The sequence below is a fragment of the Phyllostomus discolor genome, chromosome 3, assembly GCF_004126475.2.
Source record: "Phyllostomus discolor isolate MPI-MPIP mPhyDis1 chromosome 3, mPhyDis1.pri.v3, whole genome shotgun sequence".
Taxonomy (NCBI): Eukaryota; Metazoa; Chordata; class Mammalia; order Chiroptera; family Phyllostomidae; genus Phyllostomus; species Phyllostomus discolor.
Window position 1 is genome coordinate 1,314,293 of NC_040905.2, and position 15,118 is coordinate 1,329,410.

Below are 15,118 nucleotides of genomic sequence, written 5' to 3' on the forward strand. Positions count from 1 at the left end.
ACCCCAGGCCGTGCGCGGCCCCACCAGGGCCGAGCCGGTCGCCCTCCCTCCCATCTGTCCTGACGCCTTCTGGTCGCAGGATCCTGACGCCCTCTGCGGCACGATCAGAGAACATGAGCACGGAGCAAGTTGGGCCTGAGCGCCCCCAAGACGCTGCAACAGCACGGAGACACCGCGTCCTCGTGTGCACGAGACCTGAAGGTCCCTGCTTCCTCCTCTGACAGCGGCCCGGGCGACACCGACACACACACAGGCAGAAGGGGAGGGGCCTGCGGTGACCCGGAGGGGAAACAGCGGAAACCCAGCGAGCGATCAGGGTCAGGCCGGCCTCGCAACCAGCCTCCCTGGCGTGGGACGGAGGGGCTGGGGCCATCACCGGGGAGCCCGAGGGAGCGGAGGGGGGGCGGGCCGGGCGTCTACGGGGACTCCCCAGCAGAGCACCCAGCAGCACCCTGCCAGGGAGGGGCCGTTCCTCCGCTTTTCTGAAGGAACACGAACAGCGTTCAGTAGAAAAACGGGTATTTTAAAAACAAGGTGCTAAGTCTTTACCAAAAGCCATTTTTGCTCACTTGGAATTACTCTGTTCATTCCACAGACTTTCAGTAAGACTCCCGGCTCCTGCCCTGGAGGGGGACCGTCCCCAAGAGGTGACGGCCAGAACAGCCAGAACGGCGAGGCTTCGCTGCGGTCCCACCACCCACAGCCACCGTGTGCTGGTCTGTGCAGGTTTGTGCGGGCCGCTAGAACAACCTGTTCCCCCGCCCCTGAGCGAGCCTGTGAGGTGTCCTCCCTCCTCTGGGGCGACCCGGCTCCAGCGCCCCGCCCACACAGCCCTGTCCCACCCAGGACGACCTGCCACGCTGCACTGAGGACGCCCCTGTCCTCTCGCCCCGTCCTCTCGCTGCACCCAAGGTGCGCCCAGTATGCACGCCCCTTCATACCACCCCCCCGACGGAGGACCGCTGGAGCCACCTGCCTTTTCCTGTTCTCTCAGCCCCAAGAAATTCCAAGTCACACCTGGAGTAACAACTTAAAAGGCTGTGTTGTAAACACAGAAGACCTTTAGGATAAAGAAACAGTGTTACACTGCCCCCTAGCCCACGTTCACGAACTCTCACTTTTCCAAGGTTACCACGAGCTCCTGAGACCACCCCTTGTGGCAGAACCACGCAACTGCAGAGCATGTCACCAGAGCGGGGCCTGGAAGGGCCTGGGCCGCCTGCGGGAGGACGGGACAGAACAGGCACTGAGCACGTGCTCTGCGGAGCGCCCCACCTGACGTCCTGACGTAATCCTCCCAGCCACCTGGGGGCGCACACACGGCTCCAAGTTTGTGAGTTAAAAAACCGCGAGAAAGGCTAAGGAAGTTATCTAAGACTGTAATGGGTCAGCCAAAAAGTCCGTTTACTTTTTTCCAGGAAATAAAAGAGAGACTTTCATCTTCACCATAACTTTGTTGACTTGGATGTACTCTGAGCATGTCAGCTGTCTCCCACTCCTGGCTTCCAGTGGGGAGAGGCCAGGGCGCTGCCAAGCACTTCACAAAGCACAAGATAGCCCTCGGCAAGGAACTCTCTGGCCAGAATGTTACCAAGAAGCTTTGCAAACCACTTTTGGTACGTTCGATCGGCCACAACACCTTCTCCATACACTGCACAAATCTTTTTCTTGCATTTCAGCTGCATTTTTACCTTTCTTGAAATAACATAGAATAATACACTGAAAATATCACTTATTTTCTTTCATCTGCAATACTAAAATGGCTACACTAAAATATACCAATTTTGGTTAAGTTTTTTTCAACGCACACTTACATGACAGCTGTCACTACACATTCTAATGAAACTGTTTCACACGAAGTCAAAGACACTACGCACCACCAGAGCCATCGCACAGCAAAGACTCAGCGCACTCTGTGGCCCGGACAACGGTCAGGAAAAGCGCCATGGCAGGCTCCGACTCGGGTCTGGACACGACGCCCCACCCCGTCCACTGCACAGACGCTCCTTCCTGCTCCCACGGCCCCGACGGCCGGAGCGCATGCAGGTCGTCCCGCGAGGCTGTCCAAGGCCAAGTCCCGCCTTCCGAGCCCACCCACTGCACGCGCACCCTCTGTGCTCACCTCGTGGGTACAGCCTTCAACGGTTTCCACCGACTGCACTTTCACTCTGGGCATCAGGTCTGCCAGGCTTTAAAAACAGGTGAAGTCACATTAGAACAGGCAGTTTCTCTACAGCTCACTCCGCACACCCCTCCCGCAGGCCTGCCCTCGGTTCTCTCCTGCTCCACTCTGCTCGGGATGCTAATGAATGAAGGAAGTTATTATGCCGCTTCTTCTCTTACAAAAACCAGACTTCAACGTTCTCTCCCCAGGTTGGATTCTAAGTACTGAAACATCCTTTCTACAGCCTTCCACTCCCCCAAACCTAAATAACCTTCTCTATTTAGATGCTGGTGTGTCTACCTGTACAAAGAGTATCTTCATTTCTCCGACTCTGCACAGAAACAAAACTTCGAGGCGTCACGCCACCAGCCCACTCACGAGTGACTGACACGCTACCTCAGGTCCTCGGTTACAGACTCCTCCACCCTGGGCTTCTTCCCGAAGACGGGCTCGTCCGGGCTCTCGAAATCCGCGTCCCTCTTGGTTTTCCCGACGTGGGTAGGCTCGGGCTGCAGGTGGCCATCGGGACGCTTCCTGAGGGACAGATGGCATATGGTGGGTGAGTTCTGGAGCCGCAGCTGTCCCGCCAGGAGGGACTCTGTTAAATGCTCCCCACATGCAACACACGCCCCATTAGCAGAAGAATTCACGAAAACACTGGGTTCCCGACAAGATGGTTTGTTTTTTAATGCAGTGTAGTGCGGAGTTGTGCTTAGTTGCCTTTACTTCATTTCGAAACAATTTTGTAACATTGTATTGTGACAGCTGTCATATCAGCCAGCATGAAAAAAAACCTCATAATTGATGAATGTTTGTGCAGCCACTGTAATATTGAAGGTGGAAGAAGATACGAACATTTTGGCATAGTATGGTTTATGTCAAGAAAGGTAAGAATGCAACTGAAACGCAAAGAGAGATTAGTGCAGGGTATGAAGGTGCTGTGACGGATCAAACGTGTCAAAAGCAGTTTGCGAAGTTTCTTGGCACTATCGACATTCTGGCCAAATGCTCCTTTGCTGAGGGGCTGTCTCAGGCATTGGAAGATGTTGAGCAGCACCCCTGGGCTCCGCCAATAGCGGGAGAGAGCCGACATACTCTAAATATCCAATCAATAAAGTTATTGATGAAAATCAAAATGCATCTTTTATTTTACGGAAAAAACTGAACAGACTTTTTGGCCAGCCCCCAATAAAAATGACAGCAGTAACACTGAGACTAAGATACTGAGTACAGTTTGTGCTTCTTTCTGTACTTAGAATATGTCGCACTATGAATGAAAATACTCCATAGTTTTTAAAAAATGTTTATGCTACTAACTTGATACCTGTTATGTTAATTTGTTTCCATCTATTTTCCATTTTTAAGGATTGCTAAAATATTCATTTTCTAAAAAATTATGTTGCCCTGGCCAGTGTGGCTCATTGGGTTGGAGTGTCATCCTGTAAACTGAAAGGTCCTGGGTTCAATCCTGGCCGGAGTATGTGTGAGAAGCACCCAAATGTCCTTCTCACACATGATGTTTCTCTCCCTTTCTCTCCCCCTTCCCATCTCTCTAAAAGCAATGAGCATGTCGTAGTGTGAGGATTAGGAAAAAAAATTCTGTAAAACATTTTACGGTCCCAAAGTCGGACCTTCATAACATTATATTCTTGCTTTCCTCCTATCTCTGCCCTGTTTCTTCTCTCTCCTCGAGTTTTCTGTCGCAAACACACTCAGACCGTGTGCATGTGCGCGCACACCTGCTGTGTCTGTCCGCTCCGGTGCTCACTAAAGGATGCAGCAGGAAACAGCCTTGTGCGTGCCTGGCTTTTCAGTTTAAATTTTATCTTTGAGATGAATTCCTAAAATTAGAATTCCTAGGTCAAAGGGCGCATAATTTTGCTAGGTGTTGCACAGATTTGTATTTGCACAGATGTGTACCATTTTATGTCTCCAGCAGTATGGTAGGCAGAATGAATGTCCCCCCTCCCAAGCCCAGCACCCTGGTCAGAACTGACACAGCGCTATCATCGAACCTGCGGACTTACGCAGCTGCTGCCAATTGCTGTCATGCCCTTTGCAAGAAGAGGGTTCGGTACGGGACCCCACAACTGGGCTGTCATGTCTAGATGTAACATTTACAAAGCATCTCAACGAATGGAAACCTTCTTCTTAAAGCGTAAGCTTGCTATCTACGATGCTTTACTTCCAGCTTTTCTACGTGGCTCAGGAGACTCAAGTGTGCAAATTCCACGGAACAAACACACCAAGCTGCAGGAGAAGTAACTGGAGACCCAGGAGTGTAACACACAGTATTATGCTTCCACGTGCCAGCCTCTCCTTGTTCTGTAAACAATTGCGTCCACTTTCCGTGAGATACCGGCACCAACGGTAAACTCAGTGACGGACAACTGTTGAGAATTTACACGACCAGGCCGTTTCCCCATTCTGTGACTTACTCCTCACAACAACCCTGGTGGCAGGCACTGTCGTCTCCTCCAGGTGGAGCCTGGAGAGGGTCGATTTCTCTCCCTTCCCCCTGCAAGTCGACTCAAGTCGGGTTTTCCGCGCTCCTTAGCCCTGCACTCAGCTGCTCTCTCGCTCCGTGCACCGCAGACCACCCGTCGGACGCTGCTTTGCAGCTCTTCACCGCCCGGGACCCGACCTCCCCGGCCCGCAGGCCCCCGCCCCGGCGCAGACGCGCGGAGGCGGCCACGCGGGCTCCGGCGCCGGGCCTGGGCCCACAGCGCCTGCGCGCACCGGCGACGCCGGACGCGGCTCCCTCGGCCCCTGCCACCCCGACACCGGCTCCAGGGCCCCCCTGCCCCCGCCCCCCACCCCCGGGCGCTGTAAAAGGCCCGTCCTGTCTGCCGCCGGCCAACCCTTACCCGGCCCTCTCCGCGGGCCCCGGGGGCCCCTTCCATTTCCCCTTGTCCTTGTCCTTCCTGGCTCCCGGCGCAGCGGCGGGGTCGTCCTCGAACACGCTGAACAGCTCGTCCCCGAAGGCGTCCGCCATGTCCGCGAGCCGCGAGCGCGCCGCCCGCCGGGCCGCGACGCCGCAGGCGCCGACGGTGGCTGGGGCGGGACAAAAGGGGCCGAGCCGCCGGCCTCCGGGAAGCTGCCCGGACTATTTTCCTCTCCCGACGGTGCCCTCCTGTCCGCGCCCCGCGACCTCCCTGCCCTTTCCGCGCTCGGCGCCCTCGCCTCTCCCCGCTCTGCGACCCCGCGTGGGCGGGCCGCTCGGGGGTCCCGCGGGAGCGCGGCGAGCCCGGCGCGCGGGCGGCGGGGGCGGGGCCTCCGTGCTGCGGGCCAATCGCGAGGCGGCGGCCGCCCCGGCCCGAGAGGCCCGGATGGAGGCGCGGGCCGGCGGCGCGCGGCCCGGGGCGCGTGAGGCGCGCTCGGAGGCTGTTCCGGGGCCGGGCCTGGGCCGGGCGCCGTCTTCCGCCGGGGCTGCAACATGGGCGGCAAGAACAAGAAGCACAGGGCGCCGGGCGCCGCGGCGGTGCGCGCCGCCGTGTCCGCCTCCAGAGCCAAGGCCGCCGAGGCGGGGGCCGCCCCCGAAGCGCAGACCAAGAAGCCCGCGGCCAGGCCGCCCGCCGCCGCCGGCCCCCGGGAGCCCCGCGCCAAGCCAGGTACGAGCGGCCGGCGGGCCCGGCGTGCGTCCCCAGGGAGGGGGCGCCTGCGCAGACCCCGGCCGCCCCGCTGGACCCGCCGGGGGTGTCGGGGCCTCCCGAGCCGCCACGGTCCCCGTCTGCTCCCGCTGTTTGTCTCCGAGGACGAAACCAGGGTTCCTGCGGACTGGCTCCCGGAGCCGGGCCCCCTCCCCGGTACCGGCCGCTGCCGCCATGGCCAGCCGCGCCGTGGCGAAGCCACGTGTGGAGCAAGCCGGTGCTCGGTGCCAGTCGGGTGCCGCCACGCCACCCGCGGGCTGGCGCACCGGGACCCCGCGCTCGACCTCCCCCGCAGCCGCGCGCTCGTGCTGTGCGGGCCGCTCGGTGGGACAGCTACTGGGCGGGCGACGGCCCCCGAGCGCGACAGGTCCCGGCGGGGGCTGGTTTCCAAAGACGAGCGAGCGGTCACTCGCCGTGGGCTCTGCTCAGCTTGTCTGCCTGGGGTTCTCACCGACACGCGCGCGCAGCTGTCCAGCACCTGCCGGGGTCTGGCCTCTCGCCCACCCCGCCCCGCACGCCGGGGTCCGCCGGGGTCCCGCGGAGACGCGCACTGCTGTGTGAGCCGCACGCGCGCAGAGAAACGCCCGGGCACGGAGCGCAGCACGGCGCTCCAGCTGGACGGCGAGGGGCAGCGCTGGGCCTGGCCCTTTTCATTTGCCCTCTTGGCGCCCAGTCTGGGCGCTCCTGAGTTCCGGGAGCACCAGCCAAGCCTTCGTTCCTTTTCCCCGCTGCACCTGCCCTGCTCGGGCGTCGGACGGGGCGGGAGGGACCCTGCGCCTCCCACTGTCTTGCACAGCCTCCTGCCCTGTGATGCCGTCCCCACCGTTCAGTGGTGTGACTTCTGGACCTTCTTTCCAGCAGTTTCCTAACCCCCACCTTCAGCCCCGGCGACCCTGGGGCGGTGTCGCTGCTCTAGATGCAGCGGTGGGCGCTCTGCCTCCTCGGGTGCACCCTTGCTGTTTTCTCCCGGTGGGATGCCCAGCCTGTCCCTAACAAACACGACAGACGGAAATCCTGGGACACCCACCCCCGGTGTCAGCCGCTTTTTTCATTCCCCCTTGCCCACGGCTCATGCACCGAGTTGTTTGACTATTCTGTCTGGTGTCTAGATCTCGCCTACGGTGGGTGAGGAAATGCGCGTTTTACCTGCGGGAGGTCGGAGCTGTTTCACGGAGCACAGGAAGGCCCCTCAGTGTCTACTCTGGTGCTCTGCCTGTGTCGCTCAAACAAGCCATCGGAGAAGTGGCAAGGCGCGACTTAGAGACATTGTTAAGGACAAGACGTTGAGACAGAGAAAATCAGAGGAGGTCTACCAAATTTGTGGGGAATGTTTTATAACCCTAAGTTAATAGTATGTGGTATAAATAACATGTGGCTATGCAGAGCGCTGTGATGCAGACCCCGGCCCATGGGGTCCGCCACATTGTGGATGAGACACGAGACAGATTCGCACAGACCACTCAGTCCAGTGGAGGAAAAGGGACGGCGCGGCTTCTATCTCAAGGGAAGGAAAAGCCTCAGCCCTCACTGCGACCTGCCTTTGTTGCTTCTCTGGGCACATTGCTTGATGGTCCTCATTTACTAGGCATGGGCTCCCTGTAGGCGGTCACCTTTTACAGAAAGCCAAGGAGAGGATGCCGCCAATCACATCACAGAAGAGGGAGATTTGCAAATGCAAAGGGAAAAGTGGTTGCACGGGTTACACTCCTCTTTGGGAGGTTGAGCAGAGATTTTAGGAAGTTACTTTAAAGATATGCGGTCAACGTTTGCTGCCTCAATTCAGGGTGAGGGAGTTTTAACAAAAGCAAGTCTCAAAGTGGCCTAGGCACATTGCAGGCCTGATTCCCCACGGGAGAACCTAACCTGTGGGCGTGGGTCCTGCGCATCTCATAGTGGAGCTGGGCCCACACCACGCAGAGCGGTCTCCTGTAACACCGTGTGATTTTTTTCTTTGTGTTTCTGTTTGGAGATTTTTTTTCATGACACAATAAGACTACTTTTGGGGAAAGAGTGGGAAGTGTCATCGCTGGCCTCCACCTCCACTTCTGTCCTTCACACAGTTTGGGGGGGGGGGGTGTGGCCTGCTCTCCCCGAACCGTCCCCTCCTCAACAGTGGCTCCTGGCACGATTCCAGGTATCCGCCACTCCGGCTTCCGTTTTTTCTCACTCCATGGGTTCACGAAATAGTTTCTGGAGAGTTGCTATGTGCCAGGCAAGAGGTTAGGCCCAGGGTGCCCCACACGAACCAAACAGACCGAGACCGCTACCCTTGGGAGCCCACACCCCGGCCTGGGGGTGGGGCGCTCACAGCACCAGGCTCGTGTCTGTGACCATCCTTAACCCTAATGGAGGCCGACAGTCTGAGCAGGGGGCTGAGACTGGGGGGCTGGTAGCGTGAGTACACTCTAGGGCCCCCCAGATAAAGCAGTGAGGACCGCAACGGTCGGAAACCAGGGACTCGGCCAGGGAAAACGGTGGCGGGGTCTCGGTCCAGGGCAGGGATGGCTTCCCCGGGGAAGCCTTGAAGTGAAGGTATGTGGTTGAGGCCCCGGGACCAGGGCAGAGGCCCCGGCCCGGCTAGTTGCAGGAAGACCGGAAGAGCGTCCGTGGGCGGAGCCTCAGAGGGCACCTGCGTGGTGATCAAATGGGGAGGGAGGCTGCAGCTGGTGCGCCTGGTTGAAGGGGTCGTCAGGCAGTCTGGCAGCGGGGGCACGCCCAGGACCCTGACCGCCCCTTCCCGCACCCTCATGTACTCCCTGCGTCCCCCCCCCAGCCTCCTCAGGTGCTTAGTTGCTTGACAACTCCCCCCGGGCTGCGGCCTGCGTGCAGACAGGCACCGGGAGCCCGCGCAGACGGGTGCTGCTGGCCAGAAGGGGGCGCGGGTCACCAGCACTGGCAGCCTGTGTGGCAGTGATAGTGGCCACCATGGTCCCTGGGGCACGTGCAGCCCAGCGCGGCGTGGAAGCAATGCCTCCTGGCAGACCCTGGCGCCGGCGGTGGCTCTGTGTTGGCCGAGTCATCCTGAGGGGGCCGCTGCGTGTTTCTGTGCTTGAGCTTCCATGATCTGGGGGCCGATTGCGTGTCGTGTTGGTCCATGAACTTGCACCTACAGAGTTGAAGTCCGTAGTACCTTCCGCCTCGCAGATGCTGCATCTTTGCTTCCGGCCCTGATTTCAGTAACTCCCTCCACCTGAACCGGATGGTGAACCGGAGCTTCTGGAGACGGGTCTCTCCACAGCGAGGAAAGGCCCTGGCGGAAAGGCCTTGGGCGCCGGACTCAGGGGGAGCCGTCCTCCTGCCATGGCCTGGTGGCTTTGACTTGTACTTGGAAATGGGGTCGCTGATGTTCAAGTTGGAGTGTCTGTCGCCGCCCGGTCCCTTTGCTGTTTCCGGGGCCACAGAATGGGGGCCGGGGTGGGAGGCCATCGGGCTGACAGCCGACAGGGGACAGGAGAGGAGACCAAGGGACGTCCGGGTGGGAAGGTAGCACGTCCCTGGCAGCTGAGTGCGCCCAGCCCGTCCGGCAGCCTCGCCGGCCTCCCGAGACAGCACTCGCCGTTCCTGCAGGAGGGGCCCGGACCTCCGGGTTTGCCGGTGGTACCGTGTTGTGTGCGGCCGGTATAAATGCACTCTGGGAGGACTTCCGTCAAAAGTTACTAGAATCCACGTTTCAGACTCTGGAGTTTTCGCTCACACTGGGTAAAAACCGTGCAGGAGCTCCTGTGTCTCAGGGAGAATCTGAAGCTGAAGGGGCCTGCCTGGCGCCCCTGGCTTAGTGGGCGATGGCTCGTCGTTGCCCAGGCCTGAGAGTCCTGACTGAGTGAGTGCATTCGGAGACCCGGGCCGACGCCGGGTGAGTGCCTGGCGGTGTGTGTGTGTGTGTGTGTGCGTGCGAGCACGTGTGCGTGGACACGCGAGAGCTGCCTCCCCCCGCCCCCGCGTGGACACAGGCAGGGCGTGTGCAGGAGGGGGCAGACAGGCCACGTCTGTGGCCACCGTGAGCCTGGAGAGGCCGGCGGGGCTCTTGCCGGGAGCCTCCGGGGGGCACGTGGGCCCCCGACTCTCGACTTTGGACTCCAGCCTCCAGCACACACGAGACACGGTGCTCCTGGGTCTTCAGCCACCCAGTGAGCGGTGGTCCGCGGCAGCAGCCCCCGGGGACCAGCAGGGCGACCTCGGACTGAACAGGAGACGAGAGAGGAGCCCTCCCTCCCTCCCTCCCCTGTTGCCCCGGGAGGAGCGCTGCTCTCCCCAGTCACCCCTCCTCCTGGCCAGGCGTCTGTCCGTCTGTCCGTCTGTCCCCGAGAGCCCTAGTTCTGCCGCGTCCCAGGCAGAGAAGCACCTCGTTTCTCAAGTAGGAAGAAGAAGAAGACAGGTTTACTGTGAAAGCGGTGCAGGTGTTCTCACGTGGTGGGCACAGGGTCACCCCGCGAGCACTGACGGGTCCGTGGTTGTGAGAACACGCAGGGAGCCGTGGGGACCTGTAGGTGAACTGGGGAGGGGGGAAGGGCTGACATCCAATGGTGTTTAGCAGCCTTCACAGGGAAACTAAAGTAGTGTGATGGATAGTAATCATTACGTTGCCCTGACTTTTCATTCTCTGTTATGTACAGGTCCGAAGATTTATAGTTTTAACTCTGCCAATGATTCCGGTGGTGCCGCAAATCTGGATAAGTCTATTTTGAAAGTAAGTATCAAGCTTTCTTGATGATTTCTTGAATCATTTCAAGAAATGTTCCCTTTAAAAAAAAAAAAAAAAAAAGATCCCTGGCTGGTATGGCTCAGTGATTGACTGTGGACCTGCAAACCAAAGGGTCGCAGGTTCGATTCCCAGTCAGGGCACATGCCTGGGTTGCTGGCCAGGTCCCCAGTAGGGGGCACATGAGAGACAACCACACTCTGATGTTTCTCTCCCTCTCTTTCTCCCTCCCGTCTCCTGTATCTAGAAATAAGTAAGTAGATAAGTCCTTAAAAAAGATGTATTCTTAAGTATAATGGAAAGATGGGGTATCTAGAGTCTTTGGAAAGAGTGCGTTGACCATGCATCTGTATGAAGCAAAGCAGATCACGCACGGGTGTTAGGCGCTGGTGAGAAGTCGGCGAGCCTGGGTGTGGCCAGGCTGGGGCGCACAGCACATCCATCCGGCTCTGCCCCGGTGGCCCTGGTCAGCCTCCTCCCCACACAGATTGTCAGTTCCCGCCCCGTGTTCGCCTGGGCCCACGGGGCTTCGTGACAAGGGCAGGCCCCTGCCCTGGGACGCTCTGCCTTGAGTGCCCCACCTCCCGCCTCCACCTGCCAGGTCTGCGACCTTAACGCGTCCTCGGTAAGCCACCAGGCTGGTCTCCTGGGTGGTTCCACGCGCTCTCGTGTGACTTTCAGAGTGGCCGCCCTGCTGGGTTGCAGTTGGTCGTCCTGGGTGTTTCCTTCACTGCACCGAGCCCCTGGGGCCTGGCTTCGTGCTCACCCGTGGGAGGCACTCGGGAGGGGTGTGACGAAGGGGCAGCTTTTCCCGTGGGTGCCAGTGCGCCCTTAGGTTACACACGGGGAGGCAACAGGGGATTAACCAGCTAATAGGAGGAAGTAGGAACCCAACTCCAGAAGCCCAAGGAACGTGTGACCTAGTCACCATTTCCACAGACATGACCGTCGCCGGCTGTGCCCCTTGTTAGTGTGGCTTCCATGCTCTCGGGCCGCGATCGGACTGGTCTGCATTCAGGGGAGTCCCGGGCTGTACCCCCGGGGTCTGACTCGGGGTGGTCCCAGCACTCTGGGCTTTGGAGCGGCCGCCCAGGGAGGCGCGAGGGCACTGTCTGGGAACACGTGGCCTCAGGAGGCTAATTTAGGAGAGGGTCTCTTCCTTGCCATATGTTGCTGCTGTTTCCACGCCCCACTTTTCTTAAGTGTGCGGTCCCAGGGTCCTCTAATGGACGGTAGCCCCGAATATGGTAATTGCTGTATCTGATTTTAGCTGAAAGTCCGGCCCCGGTTGGCAGGAACAGAGAATACCGATAGACTTCACATTGTTTAATTTTACTAAGTGTAATTTCATAGCTTAGCTTTTCATTGATTTTTTTTTGCCTCAACAGGTGGTGATCAATAACAACCTGGAGCAGAGGGTCATTGGAGTGATCAATGAGCATAAGAAGCAAAACGATGACAAGGGGGTGATTTCCGGGAGGCTTACCGCCAAGAAGTTACAGGTATTGGGCCCGTTTCCCGAGGCTCCGTATTTCCCGCGGGGCACTTGTAAGGCAGCGGCACGCGTGAGACGCGGTCACTTAGTCGGCCGGCCGTCCCCGCCTGCGGGATCGGGCCGAGGGCGGGCCAGGCCAGGCTTCCGAGCAGCAGCAGCGTGGACACTGAGCCGCACTCCTGGCCTCACTTTGTCCTGTTCTGCGGGCACTGCCGCCCCGTCTCTCCAGGGAGGGGCGTGAGGCCGGGAAGGGTCACACCAGCTACAGCCTGAGGTGGTTCCTCCACCCGTCAGGAGCAGGTGAGCAGAGGCTGGGTCTGGACCCGGTCCCGTGCAGCTCTCAAAGGTCGTGCCTTTGACAGCGTGTTCACATGCCCTCCTTCACGTGCGAGCTTGTCTGCGGACGCATGGTCTGGGCAGACGTGGGGGCATCCCGAGTGCCCACGCCTCTGGGGAAATGCGTCGTTACACCCTGCCCCGTGGCTGCGGAAAGTGGTGAAGAGTTTCCATGACTCGGGAAGGAGCTTATCTCACAGCGCTAGTGAACTGTGTCTCCACGAAGCCGCAGACACGTGACTGAAGGGAAGCGTCATACTGCGAGAAGCAGGTTTAGACGATGAGAATGTGAGCGACTTCTCCTGGCCCCTCCAAATTTATCTGTGGTTCTCAAGTTCTCAGTGCAGCGAGCCCCTTTGAGTCTGAGGACTGCAAAAAGAGAAAGGAAAAATGTTTTTGGAGTGGCCACTGGTGTCAGAGACCCTGGGCTAAGTAAGACGCACGGGAGGGTGGCACTAGTGACGGAGGAGGAGGACGGCGGCGGAGTGACCCGTCCGCTCCCCGACAGGACCTGTACACGGCGCTGCAGGCGCTCTCCTTCAAGACCTCGGACATCGAGGACGCCATGAGCAGCACGCTCCTGCAGGGGGGGGACCTGCACTCCGCCCTGGACTGGCTCTGCCTCAACCTCTCCGACGGTGAGCCGCGGGCGGGCGGGCAGGCGGCGGGCAGGCGGGCAGCTGAGAGGTGCTTTCCCCTTCCGGCGCGGCTTTGGAACTGAGTGCAGCTCGGATGGTGTTTGCACCGAGCTTTCGACTTGCGCTTGAAGGTTTTCACTGCTACGGTGATTTTTTGCTCGAATATTCTCGCTCTTTTTGTTCTTTTTGGTGTGGCCTCCTTCGAGGTACAGTCTATGTGGGAAGACTGTTTTTCGTGTGCTGCTGTCAGCGGTTCATTGTACAGCGCACTTACTGCCACAGGCTGTCCAGGTCTGCCTGCCTGTAGCCTGTGAGGCCGGGTCTCCTGCTTTTGGCTTGGAGGTGGGGCCGGGGCCTTGGGTAGGTAGCATCTGGCTCAGCAGGTGGGCAAGGTTGGGACCCTGGGCGAGAACTGGGAGTGGGCACTGCTTGCACGGCTCGCTCAGGGCACTGCCGTTGGAGGGAAGGAGCGCCCCGGGCAAGGGAACGGTTGGGTTCTTATGGAAACGTAGGAGCCAGCCACCTGGAGGACAGAGTGCATGGCTGAGTAGGCGGGCTGGCCGTCCTCTGCCGAGGGCCCCTGAGTCCAGTGTGACGGTGACCAGGGCTCATCGTAGGGCTTCTCTGGGGAGCTGAGGGGCGCAGGAGCACCCGGTGCTCCCTGCCCGGGCAGGGTCTGTGTGTGTGTGTGTGTGTGTGTGCGCTCGAGCACAAACACAGTGAGATTGTGTGTCTGGGGGTCACCTGCGTGTTTGTTTGCGTCTTGTCCTCTCTGCAGACTCGCTCCCCGAGGGCTTCAGCCAGGAGTTCGAGGAGCAGCAGCCCAGAAGCAGGCCGAGGTTCCAGCCCCCTCCAAGGCCGGCCGCTGTGCCGCCCCCGGTACACCCCGCAACTGGCACACAGCGGGAGGACCCCAAGAGCAAGGTACCTGAAGGGTTGGGCATGTGGAGCTGAATGGAGTTGGAGGGAAGCCTGCATGGCAGTTCTGAACAGGGCGCACGTCGGGGTCGCTGTAACGGTTCTCCAGGCTGCACACAGCCCACTGGGCTGCCTGGCTTCCCCGTCCTGGCCGCCTGCCGTGGTCTGCTGCCGCCTGACAGTCCACTTCACCACATGGTGGCGGAAACCAGCGACGCGTCCTTTCCCAGGAGTCCGCAGGCCGGCCTGGGCTGGGGTGGGCCTCCCTCTGTTCCACCACCAGGTGTCTCCTGGGGCTGGAACGCCCGGACAGCGGGGTCTGACTCACACCGGGGGTGCCCGGTGGGCGGGGCTGGCCCGGACCAGCTGGGGTCTCTCACACATGGAGCTTCATGCTGCGGGGGCTCCCGAGAGCGGGTGTCCCAGGATGAGCAGCCTGGGTGTGCCAGCCTTCGGGCCCCCGCTGGTGTCGCTCTTGCTAACACCATGTGTCGAAGCGACTCACAGAGCTACCTCTGGTGGCCGTGTGCAGGGCGTTGCAGGGAGGAGGCGCATGAGCACTGGCAGGCGTAGCTCATCGGGGCGTCCCGCTCGAATACTCTGCGTGGTGCAGAACTCCTGGGGGCCTGCACGAGCCAGAGCACGTGCCATGCCGGGGAAAGAGCGGTCCTGGAGAGGCAGGCGCGGGGGGATCTGGAGTGGTCAGACGCACGGCGGCAGAGCAGGGCCGCAGTCTCCGGGGCTGGGAGCAGGGGTGCGGGCAGCCGTCCCTCGGTGGCTGCGAAGTCTCAGTTAGGCAAGGTGAGAGTGTCCCGGAGACGTGCAGCCCACCCCTGCGCCTCTTCTGCCGGCACAGCGCCGCGCACTTGAACATGGGCTGCGAGTCCGGGTCCCAGGGTCAGAGTTCTGACCATACGCCGCCCCCAGCCCCGCCCCCAGCCCCAGCGTGCCCAGGAGAACACGAGGTCAGAGGTCACTGTGGGAGGTGAGGGGTGTGTTCAGTGCTCGGTGGTGATGGTGGTGGTGGCGGTGTCGTGGGCCTGTGCGCGTGTCTGAACCCACCACCACCATGAGCTCAGTGACACGTCACACGTGTGTTACAGTTAGTGCGCAGCGTGCAGCGTTTTCACAGATACATCAAATGTGTCAGTCACACCTCAGTAGCGCTTGAAGCAGACAAAAACAAAATGCAAGTGGCAGCCTCACAAAACCACTGTC

At 60.0% G+C, this 15,118-nt stretch overlaps 2 protein-coding genes across 2 annotated transcripts in view; one reads left to right on the forward strand and one right to left on the reverse strand.

The window, feature by feature from the left end:
- Window positions 1–5,221, reverse strand: part of MTREX (Mtr4 exosome RNA helicase) — a 34,102-nt gene extending 28,881 nt beyond the window's left edge. The window contains exons 1-3 of the mRNA XM_028513077.2: window positions 5,032–5,221; window positions 2,561–2,698; window positions 2,123–2,189 (exon numbers count right to left, since the gene is read on the reverse strand). Coding sequence (XP_028368878.1) covers window positions 2,123–2,189; window positions 2,561–2,698; window positions 5,032–5,159 — 333 coding nt within the window. The 5' untranslated portion in view covers window positions 5,160–5,221. The remainder of the gene's footprint in view (window positions 1–2,122; window positions 2,190–2,560; window positions 2,699–5,031) is intronic.
- Window positions 5,222–5,473: 252 nt separating this feature from the next.
- Window positions 5,474–15,118, forward strand: part of DHX29 (DExH-box helicase 29) — a 36,086-nt gene continuing 26,441 nt past the window's right edge. The window contains exons 1-5 of the mRNA XM_028519892.2: window positions 5,474–5,775; window positions 10,428–10,501; window positions 11,902–12,015; window positions 12,853–12,982; window positions 13,761–13,906. Of these exons, the coding sequence (XP_028375693.1) occupies window positions 5,601–5,775; window positions 10,428–10,501; window positions 11,902–12,015; window positions 12,853–12,982; window positions 13,761–13,906 (639 nt within the window). The 5' untranslated portion in view covers window positions 5,474–5,600. The remainder of the gene's footprint in view (window positions 5,776–10,427; window positions 10,502–11,901; window positions 12,016–12,852; window positions 12,983–13,760; window positions 13,907–15,118) is intronic.